Raw genomic sequence first — 19665 nt, 5'->3', positions numbered from 1 at the left:
GATTATTTGCAGTTTACCGTTTAAGAAATTCACTAAAGGAAATACGACACGAATAGCCTTGTTGTCTCGCAATAATTGTATCCAAAACGCCCAATGCCTTCAATTGCTGTTGAACCATTTCAGGATGGAATCCGTGTACTGCATAATCCAAATCAGCTCGAACACATCTCACGAAATGCATGCCAAGTCCTTGGCTTTGACTTAATGTCTTTAAAATTGTCAAACATGTGTACCTAAAGTTAGCTGACATAGTGCGTAGGTTATTCACTTGTGATATGTGCCCAAGTGAGAGTGTATTAAAAACCTATTGATTAGAATGGTTATTCAAAACCAACTTAATATTTTTTTTGAAACACTAACATAAGCTCTCCGTTTGCCATCCGCCTGTTTGTGTTCCTTATTTTCAAATGGCATAGTTAGATTGCCAGATTTTGTTAGCATATTTGTGAACATCATAACTGTATTTTCATCCAAAGATGAGCGCAGTGCTTCAATCATTTCTGGAGGCACAAAATCCCGATTGATATCGACAAAAGCTCTTGTGTCGTAAAGTAGGCGACCGGTATAATGTGAAACAGCTACTTCGGTATTGGAGTGTTTTTTTACAAATTGGCTTTTCTTCTCCGCAACTCGATCTTTTAAATCAAAAATTAAATTTTGTTTATCTATTTATTATTAATGATTGCTAAAATCTAGCTTTTACCCATGATTTGATCTTGATCTTGACTTGTTCGAGAAGCTTCGTCAATTATATAAAATAGTCCATCAGGCTTCGTGAGCAAATTATCCAAGGCACTCTTGTTGTCATAGAAATTCAATTGAATAGACGGAATTCCATCAGCTTCCTGTGAATATTAAAAAAAAAATTACAATTTCAAAAGAAGAAGTGAATCAAACACCATTTATCAACTTAAGAAAATAAACTGAGCTCATTAAATTTAAGTAGAGTTCAAAGTGACTCAACAGAAGAATCGAAATAATCGTTAGAAAGATACAGAGCGAAGCCAATAAGCTTCCTATAAGCTATGAACTATGGACTGAAGATACTTGAATCAGTGGAATATTCTCCTATACACCTTGTATTTTATATAATAAAAGTGAAGTGTGTTAAATGGTTTTGTTTTTGTGTTAATAAAACGCTTTCCCATTGAGAAATTCGTATTTTCATTTGACTTTATTTTATGTGGAATTATAAAAAGAGCCGGTACTCACACGTGCTTTTTATTCTTTATTAAAGTATCACCTCAGGAAATTTTAACGGGCTTACTTTTTGGTATAGGTTCATATAAAAGATTTACAAGGGGAGTTATTCCAAATTATGAGAGAGTCTGGAAAGCCAACATCAGGAGAAATAAAATGCAAGACTGGGTCCACGTACTTGCTCTTATGGTTAAAGGTGCTTAGAATGAATGTTAAACCTTTTTATAAACTTCGTAAAAGAATAATAATTTTAGTTTAATTTTATCAATAAAAAATGTTTGACATATTTTTGGGAGCGGGTCATAATTCTGCACGTCAAAATTCTGTACGAACAAAATACTGACTTGCAAAATTCTGTTTTGCAAAATTCTGTACGGCAAAATACTGTATTTTCAATACAGTATTTTTCAAGAAATTTCCTTTGATAAAAAAAAAACACATAATACAAGCTTTAAATATAATTATTGACAATAAAGTTGTAATTTTATACAAACATAATTATTAAAGTAAAAAAGTAAATCATTTCTAGGAACACAAATCAAACTTTTCTTAAACATACAAAATACATTTTACAAAAAAAATGTAAAAATCAATATAATGCTTTTTCAATCCGTTTTAGGTATGCAACGTGGTTTGATTCAGATTGTTTTTTTTTTTTTAAATAAGTGTAGAGTTTTGTTTTCTCTCTCCTTTTTCCGTAGCTAATAATAAGGTACCTATTAATCAGAATTAGAAGCTAGCCTCTTTATTGTTGATCTTTTAGAAATTCATAGTAAAACCTCTTTTAAATAAATCTGTATTTCAAAGTTCTGCCAAAATGATGTAAAAAAGTGCGCGCGCACTTGTACAGAATTTTGACTTTCAGAATTTTGTTCGTACAGCATTTTGCACATACAGAATTTTGACATACAGTATTTTGGCATACAGTATTTTGAATACAGAATTTTGCAACTTACAGAATTTCGACCGCAACCCCATATTTTTTTTTTAACAGTAGGTACCTTTATATGTATGTACTAAAGTGACCGCAAGAAATCGATTTTCGAAATTTAATCGGGGGAACCCCATAAAATGTTCCGCCTTTGCAGATTTTTAGATAGCCAAAATTTCAGCTCGATTGGATAACTCTAAATGGTGCCGACACTCGCTCAAAGTATCAAAAATCTCTGTTTTTTCACTGTTTTTCGAAGAAAATTAGCTCTAGCTCCCAAACAGATCGGGTTATGCTAAATTTGTTTAGTTTTACCAAAAAAAAAAATTTTGTCATCAATTTAAATTTTCAGTACTTACCTCAAAAAGAGCTGAAGTGCAAACTCGATTTAAAATGAAACTTTTTTTTAAACTGTTTTATTAAAAAAAACGAAACATTTAACAGAATTCTAAGGCTGTGTGTGAATTGCGTTAAATAGTTAACACTGTGTAAAATTTTTGACACTATTGAGGTGAACAAAAAAATTTCAGCTGTATGGCTTATTGTTTAATATTTTTCTCTGCCTCTTTTCTGCTATGAAACTCCTTTTTAATAAAAAAAAAAAAAAACAAAACCATCTGCAAAAAAAATTTAACTCAAATTTAACCAGGTCCCAGAGCCCAATAAATTTTTAACAGCTGAAAATTTTTTATTCACCTCAACAGTGTCAAATATTTTACACTATGTGAACTATTTTACGCAATTCACACACGGCCTAAAAAACAAAAAAAAATAACATCTTGTTACATTTCTTATACATAATAATTAATGAAGTAAATACTAAAAAAATTTAATCAACAGATTTACAAAGTAGTTTTAGAAGCATCAGGATACAATTTTCGGCACTCACTGACTACTTGAAGTACATATTGTTTTTGTTCCTCATCTTTAGTTAAAAAGTTATTAAAATCCGTTATTAATTTGACTCCTCTTTCTGTGATGTCATTTACGACTTTAAGTGATTGCACTTTTTTAAAGCCTTCTTTAAAATGCGGGTTTTCGGGCCAAAGATTTGGAGGTTCTTTGAGAAAACTTGTGTCTATTTTCAATCGGCTGAAAAAGTTCAATGTTTCTTTGTTCACAATATTTTTTAACCCTGCTGTGACAAATTGTTCATCTTCATGTGTCTGTAGCTTTGGATTTACTATTCTGTTGGTTTCCGTTTCACTGGTTTTCAAAATTATGTTGGCCGTTTCTAATTTCGTTCGCCATCTGGTAAAGTAAGGTCAAAGAACGCCAGACCTGCCTGCTCTCAAATATCTTTGTCTATCTTGCGTTATTCAATGCAATTACGCAAAAGATCAAGATCTTGCTTAGGAGCCAGATAAGCTCTTGGGGCATTAAACCAAGCAAAAGTTTTTTCTTGTTGAATGTAAGTTTGATTTTTAAACTACAAAGTCAATTGGATTTTGCCCTAGTGCTTCTATTGTAGCTATAATTATGCGAGAAGCATTTCTATCAGATGCCTTACATCGATACAATAACAAAGAAAGTTTCATTGTTAATAGCTCTTTCACCCCACGACTATACCTCATACTTTTGCTACCCGAGGGCCCAGAGATACACTCCGTTTCAACTGAATAAGCACACAAATTTTCAAAGGTATTTTGTCCATTTTTTCCTAAGATTAAGCTTTCATGTAACATTTGATGATGTTTATCGTTAGCTTGTGATGTTGAGAAACCAAATCAGAAAGAATAATTCTCAAAGTACCGCTATTTTTCTTCGTATTCTCTTACAAAGCGTCCCATATGGAAAAATGCAGTTTTTTTTTGCGTCAACTGAATAGACACACGGTCTTTAAAGGTCAATATCTTCGTTGTTTGTGAGAGTTTTGAGGTGATTGGCATACCAAATGAAAGGTTGAAATGTTCTTATTGAGATTTTGTCATTTAATTAAAATTTAAAAAAAAGTAGTAGATTAAAAGCTTTGAATACTGTCGACAGAGCTAAAATTAATTTGTTAACGGAACAAGTACTGACCGGGTTTGCTATAGCTACCAAAATTGATCGGAGTTTTAGTGTGTTGCCTATTCGTACCTCCAAAATAAAAGTTCGAACAGGAAAAATATGAATTAAGGTAAAAAACGGCAAAAATAGCAGTTAATCGACGAGAAATTTTGAGAGCTGCCTCCAATTCATTTGACTCTGGGGCAAAAATCAAACAAAAAGCTGGTGTTTCTGCAAGTGTTTCAACACTCCGCAGAATAATTAACAGCACGGATCATTTTAACCGATTAAAAGTCCAAAAGAAACCAACTTTAAACAAGCAACAAAAAAGTATTCGTTTAGAATTTTCTAGACTCCATATGAGCTGGAAAAATGAGTGACGCAAAGTGGTTTTTTTCGTTTGAAAAATGTCAATTTTGATAGCCCCGATGACTTCAATTATGAATCCATCAAAATTGAACTTTTTTAAATGAAAAAAACCACTTTGCGTCACTCATTTTTCAAGCTCATATGGAGTCTAGAAAATTCTAAACGAATACCTTTTTGTTACTTGTTTAAAGTTGGTTTCTTTTGGACTTTTAATGGGTTAAAATGATCCGTGCTGTTAATTACTCTGCGGAGTGTTGAAACACTTGCAGAAACACCAGCTTTTTGTTTGATTTTTGCCCCAGCGTCAAATGAATTGGAGGCAGATCTCAAAATTTCTCGTCGATTAACTGCTATTTTTGCCGTTTTTTACCTTAATTCATATTTTTCCTGTTCGAACTTTTATTTTGGAGGTACGAATAGGCAACACACTAAAACTCCGATCAATTTTGGTAGCTATAGCAAACCCGGTCAGTACTTGTTCCGTTAACAAATTAATTTTAGCTCTGTCGACAGTATTCAAAGCTTTTAATCTACTACTTTTTTTTAAATTTTAATTAAATGACAAAATCTCAATAAGAACATTTCAACCTTTCATTTGGTATGCCAATCACCTCAAAACTCTCACAAACAACGAAGATATTGACCTTTAAAGACCGTGTGTCTATTCAGTTGACGCAAAAAAAAACTGCATTTTTCCATATGGGACGCTTTGTAAGAGAATACGAAGAAAAATAGCGGTACTTTGAGAATTATTCTTTCTGATTTGGTTTCTCAACATCACAAGCTAACGATAAACATCATCAAATGTTACATGAAAGCTTAATCTTAGGAAAAAATGGACAAAATACCTTTGAAAATTTGTGTGCTTATTCAGTTGAAACGGAGTGTAGAGAAACATCCATTCTATCCCTATCCGCAGAATAAAACAGTTAAAAAAAAGTTTAATTTTAAATCGAGTTTGCACTTCAGCTCTTTTTGTGGTAAGTACTGAAAATTTAAATTGATGACAATATTTTTGTTTTTTAGTAAAACTAAACAAATTAAGCATCTGAATTATGTGTAACAACACTACCTTTAATTAAATACATAAAAAGTGAAAATAACCCGATCTGTTTGGGAGCTAGAGCTAATTTTCTTCGAAAAACAATGAAAAAACAGAGATTTTTGATACTTTGAGCGAGTGTCGGCACCATTTAGAGTTATCCAATCGAGCTGAAATTTTGGCTATCTAAAATCTGCAAAGGCGGAACATTTTATGGGGTTCCCCCGAAAAAAAATTCGACAAAAAATATTTTCTATGGGAGTTGCGGTCACTCTAGTATGTAGGGTAGAAGGGGGAGGATTTGCCAGGATTTAGGAAAATTGATATAACGCAAAGTTTTTACGTTTCTTTTAATTTTTTTATATCTGATATTATTATTGACTTTATCATCTTCACTTAAATATTTTTTTCATCTTGATATATTAATTATTTATATTTTTAATAATTTATTCAAAAAAACGAAAAGTGATGTGGCAAAGCCTCCCCAGGTGGGAGGCTTTGCCACGGGGGTGGGGAGGGATTGCCAGTTACCTAAATATAAAAGTTAATACAAATAACACCAATAATCATAAACAAAACTTCTTTTTAGCTGAAAGTACGAAGAAGGGATTGATTTTTAAGGATTCTGTCATCCTCTTTTGAGGAAGCTTGCTTCTGGCAAATGTACCTCATGGGGTACATTTGCCAGAGCAAAACCTACCCAAAAACAAATGGCAAATGCACCCCACAAGCTAATCTTTCAAAAATTCACTTATAACTTTTTTATAAGTTAAACAATAAAAAAATCACTACAACACAGCATAGTGCACATAATTTTCATAAGATATTTGTATAAAAAAGTAATTTAACAATACAAATATTAAAAATTTACGACGATTATGTGCCTTCATATTTTGGTTTTCAACATTAAAAAACTAAAAAAAAAAACACAAGCGTCTAATTTATTTCGTGTCCAGCCAAAAGCTGTCAAACTTTGTGGAAAGTTTTCAATCATTAATATGCAACAGAAAATGATTTTTCGGTATTTAATATTCTGTTGGTTTGGAAAAAAACCTGGACTGGCAAAGGCAACCCACTGGCAAATGCTCCCCCTTCTACCCTACGTTGAAACTCGATTATCCGGGATTCGATTAACCGGGACGCTCTATTATTCGTGATGAAAATATTTGAAATTCTTTCTCGACAATAAAAAAAATTTATTTATTTAAACTCTATTCTCCCTAATAAACTCTACTATCCGTAATATGAGAACAGGAAAGAAGAAAATTTAACTAAAAAATACAAAATCAGTACTCAAAAATAAAGAAAATATTTTAAATTTTTTTTGTAGAGAGTCTTATTTTCTTATTTTTTTTTTTGAAAAGCAGAATTATTCTGGAACAACATATCAGGATTTACTGCTAGTTGACTGCATTCACATTAATTCAATCGAAGAAAAGCAAAGGGTAAAATTCCCTGTCACACAATAGGTGTGTTTTTTATTACCACCGGGCTTAGCTGGACAAAAAAACGCCTCGGGGCTTAACCGGAAATCTTGGCAGCACTGCTTATTGAATGTTCTGAAATCAGCAGACATAAAGAAAATTTAGAGTTTTCATATTTATCGCTTTCTTGTATTCTTGTATTTTTCTTGTATGTTTTACAAAGAGATACAAAAATGTATGCTAGCAAAACTAGTTAAATAAATTTTGTCATTTCAAACGTCAGTATTCCCGTTTGTAAACCAATTCTAAACAATTTATGAAAAAATTAGTTTAGTACCACAGATTTAAAACTGTTCAAAAAGTTAACCCAGAATTATAATTGGAGGAAGCAGTCGGAAGCTTATGTCAAATCATACGTTTTTGTTTTCTTTGAATTTTTGATAAGCTTTCATCCGTCGAGTTCGGTTGGAAGCGCTGTTCCCCTCCGTTGAATCGGACGCTTCAAGAAATTATAGTTCTACATTTAAGCCCAGGGATATCATCGGGCTTAACAACTAAGCCCAAGGGGCTAAGGTGTTGCTGAATTTAACATGTAAATTGCTTAGCCCTGACTGCGCTTTTTTTCTCCAGCTAAACCCGGTGGTAATAAAAAAAAACCTAAACATGCAACAATTTTTTAATTTTCCTTAAAGTTCATAATACTCGTAATTAATCTCGTGATATTGTAATGTATGTTCAAACAAAAATATGAATTGTTACGTTTAGGTATGGAATAATTTTTTAATTGTTTTTTTTTTTTTTTTATTATTTCTTAATAAAAACTTAAAAACATATAAATTTTTTCTTGAAAAATAAAAGTTCTATTATCCGGGATTTTCGATTATCCGTAATGGGCTCGGTCCCGACCATCCCGGTTAATCGAGTTTCAGCTGTATTATTTTTTTAAACAAAATCTTTAGAGTCGTTTAAATTACTTTAAAGTTAAATAAATTATGAAAAAATAGTAAAACTTTGGGAAAAACCGTAATTTGTCATTTTTATTTCATATCAGTCGAAGCAATTGTAGAATAGAGTACCAAAGACCTCATATAATTAATTTTGTGGGTGTCATTGAATTCTCGTAATGAAATGACAACAGCCTATTATACTGCATTAAGAAGAGAAAATATAACGAAAATCGGACACACGTTTACAAAAATAATGCGATAGAACTTGTTTTATTCGCACTTTATTCAAGCAAAATCAGCCTAATCATTAATCAAAGAAAATTGGTAAAATAATAGAAGAGAAAATATTCCCCATCTTCTGGAATTATTTCTCACTTTCAGTGTGAATTATCTTCAAGAGAAAAAAATGAAATTATTTCCCACCGTAAGTGAAATTATTTCCCATGTGAAGGTAGTTTCCGTGTAGTTATTTCCCTGTACAGTTGAAAACAATAATGAATTCCGAATAAACTGACTAAATTTGAAGAGCAATATCTGTAGTCCAATTAAGAATTTGCGTCTCTCATTATTGAAAATTTTATGAGCTCTAAAAGCATTTTTGTCGAAATAATAACCTAAAATTAAAAGGACTGAAAATTCGAGTATTTTTTGGCATTTTCTTTATTTTTGAAAATATTGGACACTCTTCTCCAAAAGCTTAAGCCAGTTTTCAATGTAAAAAAAGACTAATTAAGGGTTAAACCAATACCACGTTTAAGAAAAAAAAAAACGGTTTTTAAGATAAAAGTATGTAGTATTTTTTTTATTTCCCGAAAATGACAAGACTTTCTGGCAAGTGGTTTTCTGTTGTTGTTTAAAACAAATAAGAGCATCGAAAATAAATTAGTACCTACCTACTTAAAAAAAAAGTTCCAAAATTTTCCAAATATCGATTTTGAAAATTAATTTTTCAAAAACTTTTTCTAAAAAAAATGAGTTTGTTTGCTTTAAAAAGAAAATATTCCACGCTGTTGTAAGTGTGACTGTTGATTTTTAATAATTTTTTATAAGTTAAAAAATACCGCATTCAAGGATGATTCTGTGATTTTTTACTTTTACGTAAAGTTTTTAATTCCATTTAGCCCTGATTTTTCAATCGTCAGTTAGACTATCAGAATAATGTCAATATAAAAAAAAAACTTGTATTCCTAGAAATAAGCTCTATCTGAGGTTTATCTGACTATTTAAAAATTGGCCCTTAGAACATTACTTAGAGCCAATTTTTCAATCTTCTAATAAACAGTCAGTTAACTGTTCGACGAACAAAGTTATTAGGCTCATAAACAATCAGATAAAAACATTGAATTTTTCAATCAAGAATAATATATTCTGCAGAATAACAAAAAAAAATTGTCAAATTCAAAAATATTTAAAATTAAACGTCATTTTTATTCATGATTGTTTTTGTTTTCTTGTGTTTCACTGTACTTTTTCAAAATTTTTTCAAAACAGCTTTGACAACTGACACAATATTTTTGTTTGGATTATTCCTTAGAATAATTTTTATTCGTCTCTGAAAGAAGCAGATAGTTTTATTCTTAGGAATAAGCTATATCTGCTTGTTGAAAAATTGATTTTTTCTCTATCCTTAGGAATAAGTACTAACTGACTGTTTAACTGACTATTGAAAAATTGGCCCTTAAAATATTGAAAACATTATCGTTCAAATAAATTCGTTTGCTTTAATTCTCATCAAATAAATTTCATATTATTTTTTTTTTATTTTTGTAGAGAAAAATATGTTACGTATACGCTACAGTGAACCACCTTAATATAAAACAACATAAAAAGAATTGTAGTTATTCACATAAATACTAAAACCAAAAGACGAAGATAATTATGATGACATAATAATTATAATTCTTACCTGTTCCAGCATCTCACTAACAAATATCCTCTGATTATAATGATATTGCATTTGTTCGTTAATTGTATTAATCATAAGTTGTTCAAAACCATTACGATGGAAGCACTCAAATCCATACATATCATAGATAACTATAGTATTGGCATCACCACTAAAATAAATAATTATAATTATATAATTATTTCCCAAAAAACACTTCACAAAACTCACAAAACTGCCCTCGGGAATGCCATATTCATATTAATCTTATTGATAATCCAATCAACCAACCGATTATAAATAGTCGAAGCAGCAGCATCACGTGAATCTCTAGCCTCCTCCGAAGTATATTGCTTTCTCTCAGCAATACCACCTTTAACTTTAATATAATTAGTCAAGGACCATACAAATTTCTTCTCATCCACACGCAATAATTCAGCAATTTTCGTTACAACTTGAGGATTCTCAATACTAGCATGGCGTCCATTCTGCTGGAAACGAATATTGCCAATATTCAAAATTGCCGCCAACATTTTGCGAATTGTTTCGATTTGTTTGTAATTGAAATCCAAGTCACCGAGAATTTTCTCAAAATCACGATATTTTTCAACATTTCCCGTTGGGTCATCGCGAACGTATTTCAATTTGGTGGGTGGCGATTCGGGTGGTATACGGAGGTAACGATGATTACGTTCTTCTTGCAAATGATATTCCTTTAATTTACCTTCGGCATTCATAAAATCGTAGAAGTAGTAGAAGATATGGAAGTTGTGTTGGTTCCTATAAAATAAATATAATTTTAGAATCTGCTATAAAATTCAAAAAATGAGCTAAAAAAAAACAAATTCGGTTGCAAAAGAAGCTACTGTAAAAAATGGTTTGAAGTCTGGCTAATTGGTTCATCAATAAACTACAATAACTGAGCACATAAATGGTTTATGTCAATGCTATGTTGGTTGTGTACTTCGCTTATCGAAGACATCAATTATTGGTTCTCCATCAAACTACAATAACTGAAATAGGTTTGTGACAAAACTGCTGGAACTTTGAGAAGTAATAAACTACAATAATTGAGCACACTTTCGGTTCTTCTACTACTTTTTTAGCTTAATGGTTCTATTTTCTGCTTATCAAATACACTTACATATCCGTGGTCGAAACCCTCATCTTTTCTAGCATATACATATTGTAGACAGCCCCACTCATCTTTCCAGTATTGCCAAATGCAAGAAAATATTGCATAATGCACCTTGTCGAATTATTATTAATTGGTGTTCCAGCATTGATGAGCATCTGGACAGCTTTAGTTGAATTTTCAACACGTTCCGTTGCACCTCTATTGCCATTACCCAAATAGCAAAGATGTTTGATTAAAAGCCGTGCATTTGTTGATTTTCCGGAAAAACTTTCGCCACAAAGCATAATGTGTTGGGGTTCCTTGTGATGCATCATATCCTGATAGGCAATATCAGCAACCGAAAAAATATGTGGTGAATTTTCTGAACGTGATTTGAAACGGTATCTTGCATGGAACTAAATGAAAATATAAAATTAAACCAGTTAGACAAAAAAAGGTTTAAGAGTAAGTTTACATCTTCGGAAAAGTCATTAGGCAAATCATTGGTATTGACTGATAAAAGAATGTCTCCAATAAAACTATAACCACTGCCAGCTTTGCATCGATTTTGAACAGCATCGAGGACAGCTTCATCAATTGGATTTTCAATTCCTGCCAAATCTTCGGAATACATTTTTTCTGGTTCAGCTTTAAATTTTTTGATATAACCCCTATCAACTAAAACTTCTTCGATTTTATCCGGTTCGGGTGCTTCAGATGCCATTGAAAGGAGTGTTTTTATTTCTTCTTGCATCTAAAAGTAGCTTTTTTGATGAAAAAAGTTATTTAAAAAAAAAAATTAAATTGAATTTACATCACTTTCATTATCAAAAAGTTCGGTCATAAATGGATGTTCAACCATTTCCATCATCATTGGACGATTTTCAGGATTTTTTTCCAAACATTCACTAATAAAATCATTGATAGTTTGAGACCAATTGGTTGGTTTGAATAATGTTGGTGGTGGATTTCGAACAATTTGAAACATTGCTCTAGTTGGATGCATATCACTAAATGGTGGTTTTCCATCGGCCAATTCAATCGTTGTAATACCAAGAGCCCAAACATCAACACGGCTATCATATACTTCGGGTTCATCTAAAAAACGAAAAAAAAATATTGTAAAAGGTTAGAATTTTGTTATGACAAAAGCAACTTAAAATTTAAATCTTATGATTTTCGTCAATTAGTTCAGGGATTGGTATCCGCACAAAAATTAACCAGCTAGGACTTGGTCGCAAGTACTTGTTCTTATGGCAATAGTTGCTTAGAATGTTAAAGCTTTTTTAATCATCAATAAAATAAAAAAAAAAAATAATTTAATTTTATTAATAATTTTATAAGAAATTAAAAAAGTATTAAAAGTTTTTTTTTTTTTTTAAATGATTTTAATCTACAAAGAATTTTTTCTTTCAAAAATTGTAGAAACCGTTTTTTAAATATTTTTTTTCTTGATACAAAAATTTCAAAAATTTTTCAAAAAAATAAAAAAAGAAATAACGAATTTTCAAAAAAAAAAAATGAAACTGTTTTTAAAAATCCAATTCAAATCAAATCTTTTGACTACGTTTAAACGATAAGAAAAAAATTAGTTTAAAAATCTACAGATCATTTGGTAGAACGAATATGGAGTAAATCCAACATTTTCTAAAAATGACATTTTAGTGAAAATGGTATCCTAAGAAGTAGGCCTAGGAAAATTTATGCTGGATTTACATACGTCTGCATTTCCAGATCTGCATTGAAAGGAGACACAGTAATATTTAAGAACCACAGATGTTGGATAGAGAGAGTAGATGAAAATGCAGACATCTTCACAAATGCAGATTATAGGAAGATTATAGCGAAGACGAAGTGAGTCCGGAAGTCCGTCTATCTGTCTCTATAAGAAGCTATAGCCTAAACAGATGGACCGATTGACTTCAAACTTAGTATGTATCACTTTTTGGAGGTTCTCCAGAAGGTTTTTTGGAATTAATTTTTTGAACCAAAAATGATGGTACCTGCCATATACTAATTTCGGAAAAGTTTAATTTTCTCGAAAACGGTTCTATGTATTTTGTTAAAAAAATTTAAATGTTAGTTTTTGATCAAGGTCTATCTTTTGATGAAAATATTTTTTTTTTTCAAAATCATTATTAACGGTACCTGCCATAGAACCCCTTTTTTAATTCTGATTTTCTGCCAAACTGCTAATTGTACATATTTCAACTAAATTTTGTATACAAAAGCATTTTTAAGGTTTTAATATACATATGTAATTCAGAAATAAAATTTTGAAGAAAACTAATTTTTGGATTTTTAAAAAAATTTTTAATTTTTTTGATCAAATTTTCGAAAACAGAACATTGAATTTTTTGGAAATTTTGGTTTTAGATGTTTATAAAAAATTGGTTTTTTTGAAATGGCTCTAACGATTTTGAATTTTTTTTTTCTAAAAATGCACCTTAATATATCAAATAAAACTGTATACTTTTTTGGGAGGGCAATATGGTTTCAGATGTCGTTTTATTGCTTTGAAAAACAAATTTTTTGTTTTTTTTATTTATATTTTTTTTTCTTACCTAAATCTCCAAAATTTCATTATAAAAAGTCTTAAAAATGTAAACAGCTTGAACTCTAAAAGCAAGTTCGTGCGACCCAGTTGTGTTTTTATTTAGTTTTGATTTTTTTTTTTCTTTGTGAAAAATAAATTAACGGGTTCATGAACTTTTTTGAAATGTGTAGGTTGTAGATATTTTTTTTTTGTTTGTTTTTAATATAATTATGTATATACATTTTTTTGAAAGGAATTTCGATTTTGATTTTTATTTTACCTATACAAAAATCGAATAAAAATTTTTATCTTAAATAAAGACAAAATAAGTTAATAATGTCACGAGTCAGACATCTTTTTGTCACGTGTGGGATACGTGCAAATTTATCTGCAAGAGAAGAGCATCAATTCCAATACAAAAATATAAAATGCATGACTGGGTTACACTGGGCGTGCTCTTATAGATCATTTTGTTTAAAATTTTTAAATTCTTTATATTGTTTTAACTTTTTTCTTTATATTATAATTTTATGTATACATACTTATGAGAAAAAATGTAAAATTCGTACTTTAAATTTAAAAAATAACATCTAAAGTGAATTTGAGCTTCAAAAAAGTATTCAATACATTTTTGGAAAAGAAAAATTTCAAAATAGTTTGAGTGCTTGTTTTTAATTTTCTATAACTAGAAAATAATTTTTGAAAAACAAATTGAAAATAAAGCTGGTATGCGATGTTGTAGTAATTGTTAATCAACACTCAAAAGCCAAATTCAAAAAATCAAACAATGAATTTTCAAAAAAAATGTTTTAATTTTTTTTTTTAATCCAAAACTGTAATTTTTTAAAATTTTAATTTATTTTCAGGCAATATAAATGCTATTGTATTACAAAATTTACTATAATTGAAACAGTCATTTGCTCATATGTTAAAAGTTGATTAAAATGTTAAAGTTTCTTATAGCAATTATAAAAATAAAAAAAAAATAATTAACTTTATTGATTAATTGTATATGAAATGTAAAAAAGGATTAAAAATTGTATTTAAATAACGAAAACACCCGTTTGAATGGTTCACATCTCCAAATTGATTACCTATGCCATTTAATTTCTTGTATTGAAAAAATTTGTATTTTTCTTCCTTTTATTTGAAAATTGAAGGAACAATTAAAAAAAAAATAAAAAAAATTAAAATTTAAAAAAAAATTAATAAAAAATTGGTTTACTATTCTACGAAACATAATATTATATTATGCGAAACATAAAAACAAAAAAAAAATATCAACCCGCTTTAAAAATAGATTTAAAAAAAGAAAAAAAAAATCAAAAATTTTTAAAAACTAAAAACTGAGAGTTTTGAAAATTTTTTGACATTTTAATATTACGGCTACTCAAACACTTTGGTTTAAAAATTTTCTTTGAAATCGGTTAAGTCTTTTATGAGAAAGTCAGAAATCTAGAAAACGGTTCTATGACAGGTACCGATAGTAAACTTTTTTCAGAGAAATCAGATAATCTTGGTTTTATTCCAGGAGATGCAGCTTACAAAAATACCCTAAGGCTTATTTTTACCGACTTCCAAAAAGAAGGAGGTATTCAATTCGTCTGTATTTTTTTTTTATGTTTGTTACCTCATAACTTCTGACGGAGTGAACCAATTTTGATAATTCTTTTTGTATTGGAAAGCTGGTGGCTGCAGTGTGGTCCCATTTCAATTTTGTTCAGTTCTGGCGATAGAAACTATGAGAAAAAACATAAAACCCAGTTTTGATGCATGGAAGTCGGTTTTGTTTTTTTGCGATTAAAATGATTATTATCGGTGCTGTTTTTTTTGGCATTCTCCTTAAAAAATGTTTGTTCGAAAACTCAATCATTTTTACTTGTTTATAGCGCAAGCATTGGTTATACGTCTAAAAACAATAAAAAAAAAGTTTTCCTTATTGCGGAAATGAAGCTGAACGTCCACCTGTTTATCAACTACATTTCTTGAAACTTGGTGCATATGCATAATATGATACAGGTGGATTTTAAGTAATTTAAAAAAAAATTTTTTTTGACGTTTTCGAGGTATTGTAATTTTTTCAAAAACTACTCATACCTACGATTTCAATTAAAACTTATGTACGTAATGGCCTAAAACAGTTTTAAAAAAAATCTTTTGAAGCTATGGAAGTTAATGGGACATAATTTAACGATGCGATGCTTTTGTATGTTGGCATTTATAAAAGCATCTTTCAATTCATTTCGTTAGTTTTAAAATCAAGCAATTTTGGCTGAAATGTAAGTTTTGTATGGCTTCTATTCTTTTAAAATTAGCTTAAATTTTTTTCAACCAGAAATTGTTAAATTTTGTTCGCAAAAAGACAATGCAAACTAAATCTGCAACAACTTAATTGGATTATCAACATAATTATAGATAGTATTTCCGCTTCCTGGTATAAAGGGTTCTTAATTATTTCATTGAAATCAGCCTCTTTAGTAGAAATGTTTTGTTCCCTGATGCCCTTAGGGCTCCTTATATTTTTTTTTAAATTTAAATCATTGAATTCCGCTTAGTTTTTGTGAGACACTGTTGGCTTAAACTGTATGAATGTTATTCTTAGAATATCGAATAACCTTTTCTCACACCAGTCCTTTTTGTAAATAGTACAAATTATAACTTAACTACAAAAACTTACTTGTATCAAATGATGTAACAAGTTCTGGAGCCATCCAACATGGCGATCCAACGCAAGTTCCTCGCTTTCCCATTGTCGAATCCACAGCCCGACTTAATCCAAAATCACAAAGTTTCACCAATCCTTTTTTTGTCAACAATATATTACTTCCTTTGATGTCCCTATGCATAATATGATTACTATGCAATTCCACTGCAGCTCGACACACTTCCCGGATAATATAAGCAATATGCTCCTCATTCAGCTTCCGATTCAAATACAATAGCTTTTGCACTAAATTAACAATGGTTCCAGCATCACAATACTGAAAGGATATCGTCTCATTACATATTCATTCTCAAATCAAGAAAACCCAACTTCAATGATGAACCAAATTTCATCTGGTTCGTTAGTCTTCTTCATCTTGTAGGCTCCATAAAAGTCCGGAAGATTCTTGTGGCTTGAATAATCCCGCAAAGTTCGATACTCTTCTTCGATATGAATTTGATGCTCACTGTCATAGGATTGAATCTTGATGGCAACAGTTCGGTCATTCGCCAGTTCCTTACCCCGAAAAACCTTGAAAAACCAACAGATATATAAATTCGAGTGTCTTTGAAAGGATTTCAAGTCAAAGAATTGACTAACCCTTGCATTGACACCTCTTGCTATTTCTTCATAGAGCTGGAACTTATCCGTTGCGTCCGGGAGTTGATCATAAGGCATATGCATGATGATGCTGTCCTTTTTTTTCACTCACTTAATTTTTGTTTAATCACACTGATCACTCAAGGACGTTCCGGGACGAAAGACTCAAACTCAAACCGCGAAAGGATTGCGATAGTCAATTTTTCACTCACAACTCACAGCAGGTGCCAATATTTCTTTTCGACCACGATAAGAACGCAGTTGTTTCTAAACTGCATACTACGAGTAACTAAATTGAAATGAAAATTGCAAACGAGGATACGATGGTAAGGAAGATTCTTAACGTAATTCAATAAAGGTCCAAATCCTATTAGCGATAAACTAGTGTGTTGTACACTTTTTTGCCTGGCGAAACCATACAACAGATAGCCTTCTTCTATAAGCTCGTGTACGTCGTTTATTTCATAGATACAATAGTTAATTTTATTTTTTTTACCTGCGTAAGGGTGCTCACAAGATAGTGTTGGTAATAAAATCGTCTATATTTTTTTTAAATTTTATTTAAGAGAGAAAAAATACAGAATAGACTTAGGCGTACTTTGCACTTTTGTATATTTAGTGGCCTGGTGCAATGAAAAAAAAAAATGTATAAGGGAGGAGGTGATTGGGAGGGTTTTGGTAGGTAATGTATAGTTATTAGTTAACCCTTATAAAGGTATTTTTTGTGCTAGCATTAAGTGGAAAAAAGTTTGCATATTGATTTTATTGAACTGACATGACGCGTACTCAAAGCTCTCTAGACACCTTAAAAGAGAAAAATCGATTTTATAAGAACGTGCAAAATGAATGATTTAATTGGTGATTTGTTTGAGAAACTATTTTTTTTTTTTTTTTGGTTTTTTTCATGTAAAAGGGGTTAGGGGTTGTTGCTTGGTGATATAACTTGAATTAAATTTTAAACATCAATTTTCAATGTTGTTTTAAATTTGTATAACATATTGTTATTTGCATTTTCTTGCAAAATCAGTGATGGAAATTTTAATTTAATGGAAAGCTTTAAAGATAGAATTATAAAAGAAAAAAATTGCAACATTGCAGACATTCATATGCCATTACGAGGAAGCAGGACTTATGAAAAAACTGACTAAGCTGTTTGATACAAGAGTCTATTTCTTTAAGCTTCAATTATTTAAGTAACCACTTATGAATACCATTAAAAATATTCGAAAATTATCATACAAAATTTAATTGATTATATTATTTTAGTCAGGTTTATTGATGTTATACATACGAGTATTAACTTTATTTTTTGTATCTAAAAAATATTACTCATACGCCAGAGTGACCGCAAATTGTTCATGCCCTTGCTGAACCACTGCGCTGGTCTTAGAAAGATGGTTTATACATTTTTGAAAACGGTGATTATTATAAAGAAACATTTTTACTTTAAGGCTATATCCAAAAAAAATTACCTCATAAGTCATAACATACTTTTTTCAAATGAGAAAGAACAATAGCCCTCTTGGGGCATTATCTTAACTAGTAAAAAGATTTTCTTTAAACTTGGTAGCTAACAGTTCTGGGTTAGGGGTTGTTGCTACCTCTTAGAGGGGATATTAAAATTTTTTTAGAGGAAAAACTAACGATACCTGCCATAAAATGGAAAAAGAAAAGTAATTTTTTTGAACCGTTAATAACGGTACCAGCCATAGAACCGTTGTTTTAGTTGTGAAAACCTTGTACACGACTTACCCGATTTCAACGAATTTTCTTATATTAAAGCGTATAAGTAACCGTAATAATAAAGCTTTAGGAAGTTTTCAATAAACTGATTTTTGGATTTTTAAAAAATATTCCAAATATTTTTTTTTTTTTTTTGAAAAATTAATTTTTTGAAAACTAGTAGGTTAAATATTTCCAAATTTCGTTTTAAAGTGTTTATTAATTATTTCTTCAAAATGGCATACCATTTTTACTTGGCACGGTAGTGCCCAGCCAAGTTCTCTAGCAACTTTGGCACTACACCCTTATTTACAGGAAACAACTCAGGCCATTTTCGACCCCCCTCTAACTTCCACACCAAAGATGCTAGAAATTTCAAACTCACTACATTGAAATAACTTTAAAAATCGATAATTAAGAAAAATTGTCAAGAGAACAATCAAAATTTTATTGATACGAATTTGAACCCAAACTTTAGAACTTGGTACACTTTTACATCTCAGTACTTTTTGTGCCAGCATAATTTCAACATAGGAGAACTTGGCTCTTTTTTTAACAGTAATGTTTTTGTTGTGATAGATACTATAATATCAAGTTATGCATTCGTACAAAAAAAAAAAAAGTTGAGATAACATTTTTCCATGACATTACGATGGTAGACAATGCCAATGTCTGTCTGTCTGTATAAGGAGCTACAGCCTAAACGGATGGACCGATTAATGTCAAACTTGGTATGTAGCGTTATTTGGCGACTCTCCAGAGGGGTTTTTGGAATTAATTTTTTTGGAATAAAAATAACGGTACTTGTCATATAGCGATTTCAGTAAAATTGAAATATCTCAAAAACGGCTCTAACGATTTTGTTTAAAAAATTCAAATGTTAGTTTAAAGTTAAGGTCTATCTTTCAATGAAAATTTTTTTTTTTGAAAATCATTATTAACGGTACCTGCCATAAAAACCGTTTTTTTTCACATCCGATTATCTTCGAAAGTGCTTATTCGATTTCAACGAAACTTTTTGTGATGAAGCATTTACATAATTTAAATATAAGCCAAAAACAAAATTTTGCAAAAAATAGTTTTTGAATTTTTAAAAAAATTTTGAAAATTTTTTTTTTGAAAAATCAAATTTTCGAAAACGGGACATTGAATTTTTTTGAAATTTTGTTTTTAGATGTTGATTAGTGATTTCTACTAAA

At 30.3% G+C, this 19665-nt stretch overlaps 1 protein-coding gene across 3 annotated transcripts in view; it reads right to left on the bottom strand.

The window, feature by feature from the left end:
* Window positions 1-17056, bottom strand: part of LOC129906756 (neither inactivation nor afterpotential protein C) — a 37368-nt gene extending 20312 nt beyond the window's left edge. For all 3 annotated transcript variants that reach the window (XM_055982653.1, XM_055982654.1, XM_055982655.1), the window contains exons 1-11: window positions 16745-17056; window positions 16475-16675; window positions 16118-16421; window positions 11719-12002; window positions 11380-11658; window positions 10932-11320; window positions 10019-10567; window positions 9809-9959; window positions 704-845; window positions 361-635; window positions 18-304 (exon numbers count right to left, since the gene is read on the bottom strand). In XM_055982653.1, the coding sequence (XP_055838628.1) occupies window positions 18-304; window positions 361-635; window positions 704-845; window positions 9809-9959; window positions 10019-10567; window positions 10932-11320; window positions 11380-11658; window positions 11719-12002; window positions 16118-16421; window positions 16475-16675; window positions 16745-16828 (2945 nt within the window). In that variant the 5' untranslated portion in view covers window positions 16829-17056. The remainder of the gene's footprint in view (window positions 1-17; window positions 305-360; window positions 636-703; window positions 846-9808; window positions 9960-10018; window positions 10568-10931; window positions 11321-11379; window positions 11659-11718; window positions 12003-16117; window positions 16422-16474; window positions 16676-16744) is intronic.
* Window positions 17057-19665: the final 2609 nt, after the last annotated feature.

This window comes from Episyrphus balteatus, chromosome 1 (genome assembly GCF_945859705.1).
Source record: "Episyrphus balteatus chromosome 1, idEpiBalt1.1, whole genome shotgun sequence".
NCBI classification, from domain to species: domain Eukaryota; kingdom Metazoa; phylum Arthropoda; class Insecta; order Diptera; family Syrphidae; genus Episyrphus; species Episyrphus balteatus.
The sequence above is the reverse complement of the archived record's forward strand: the minus strand, read 5'-3'. Positions and strand labels throughout refer to the sequence as shown.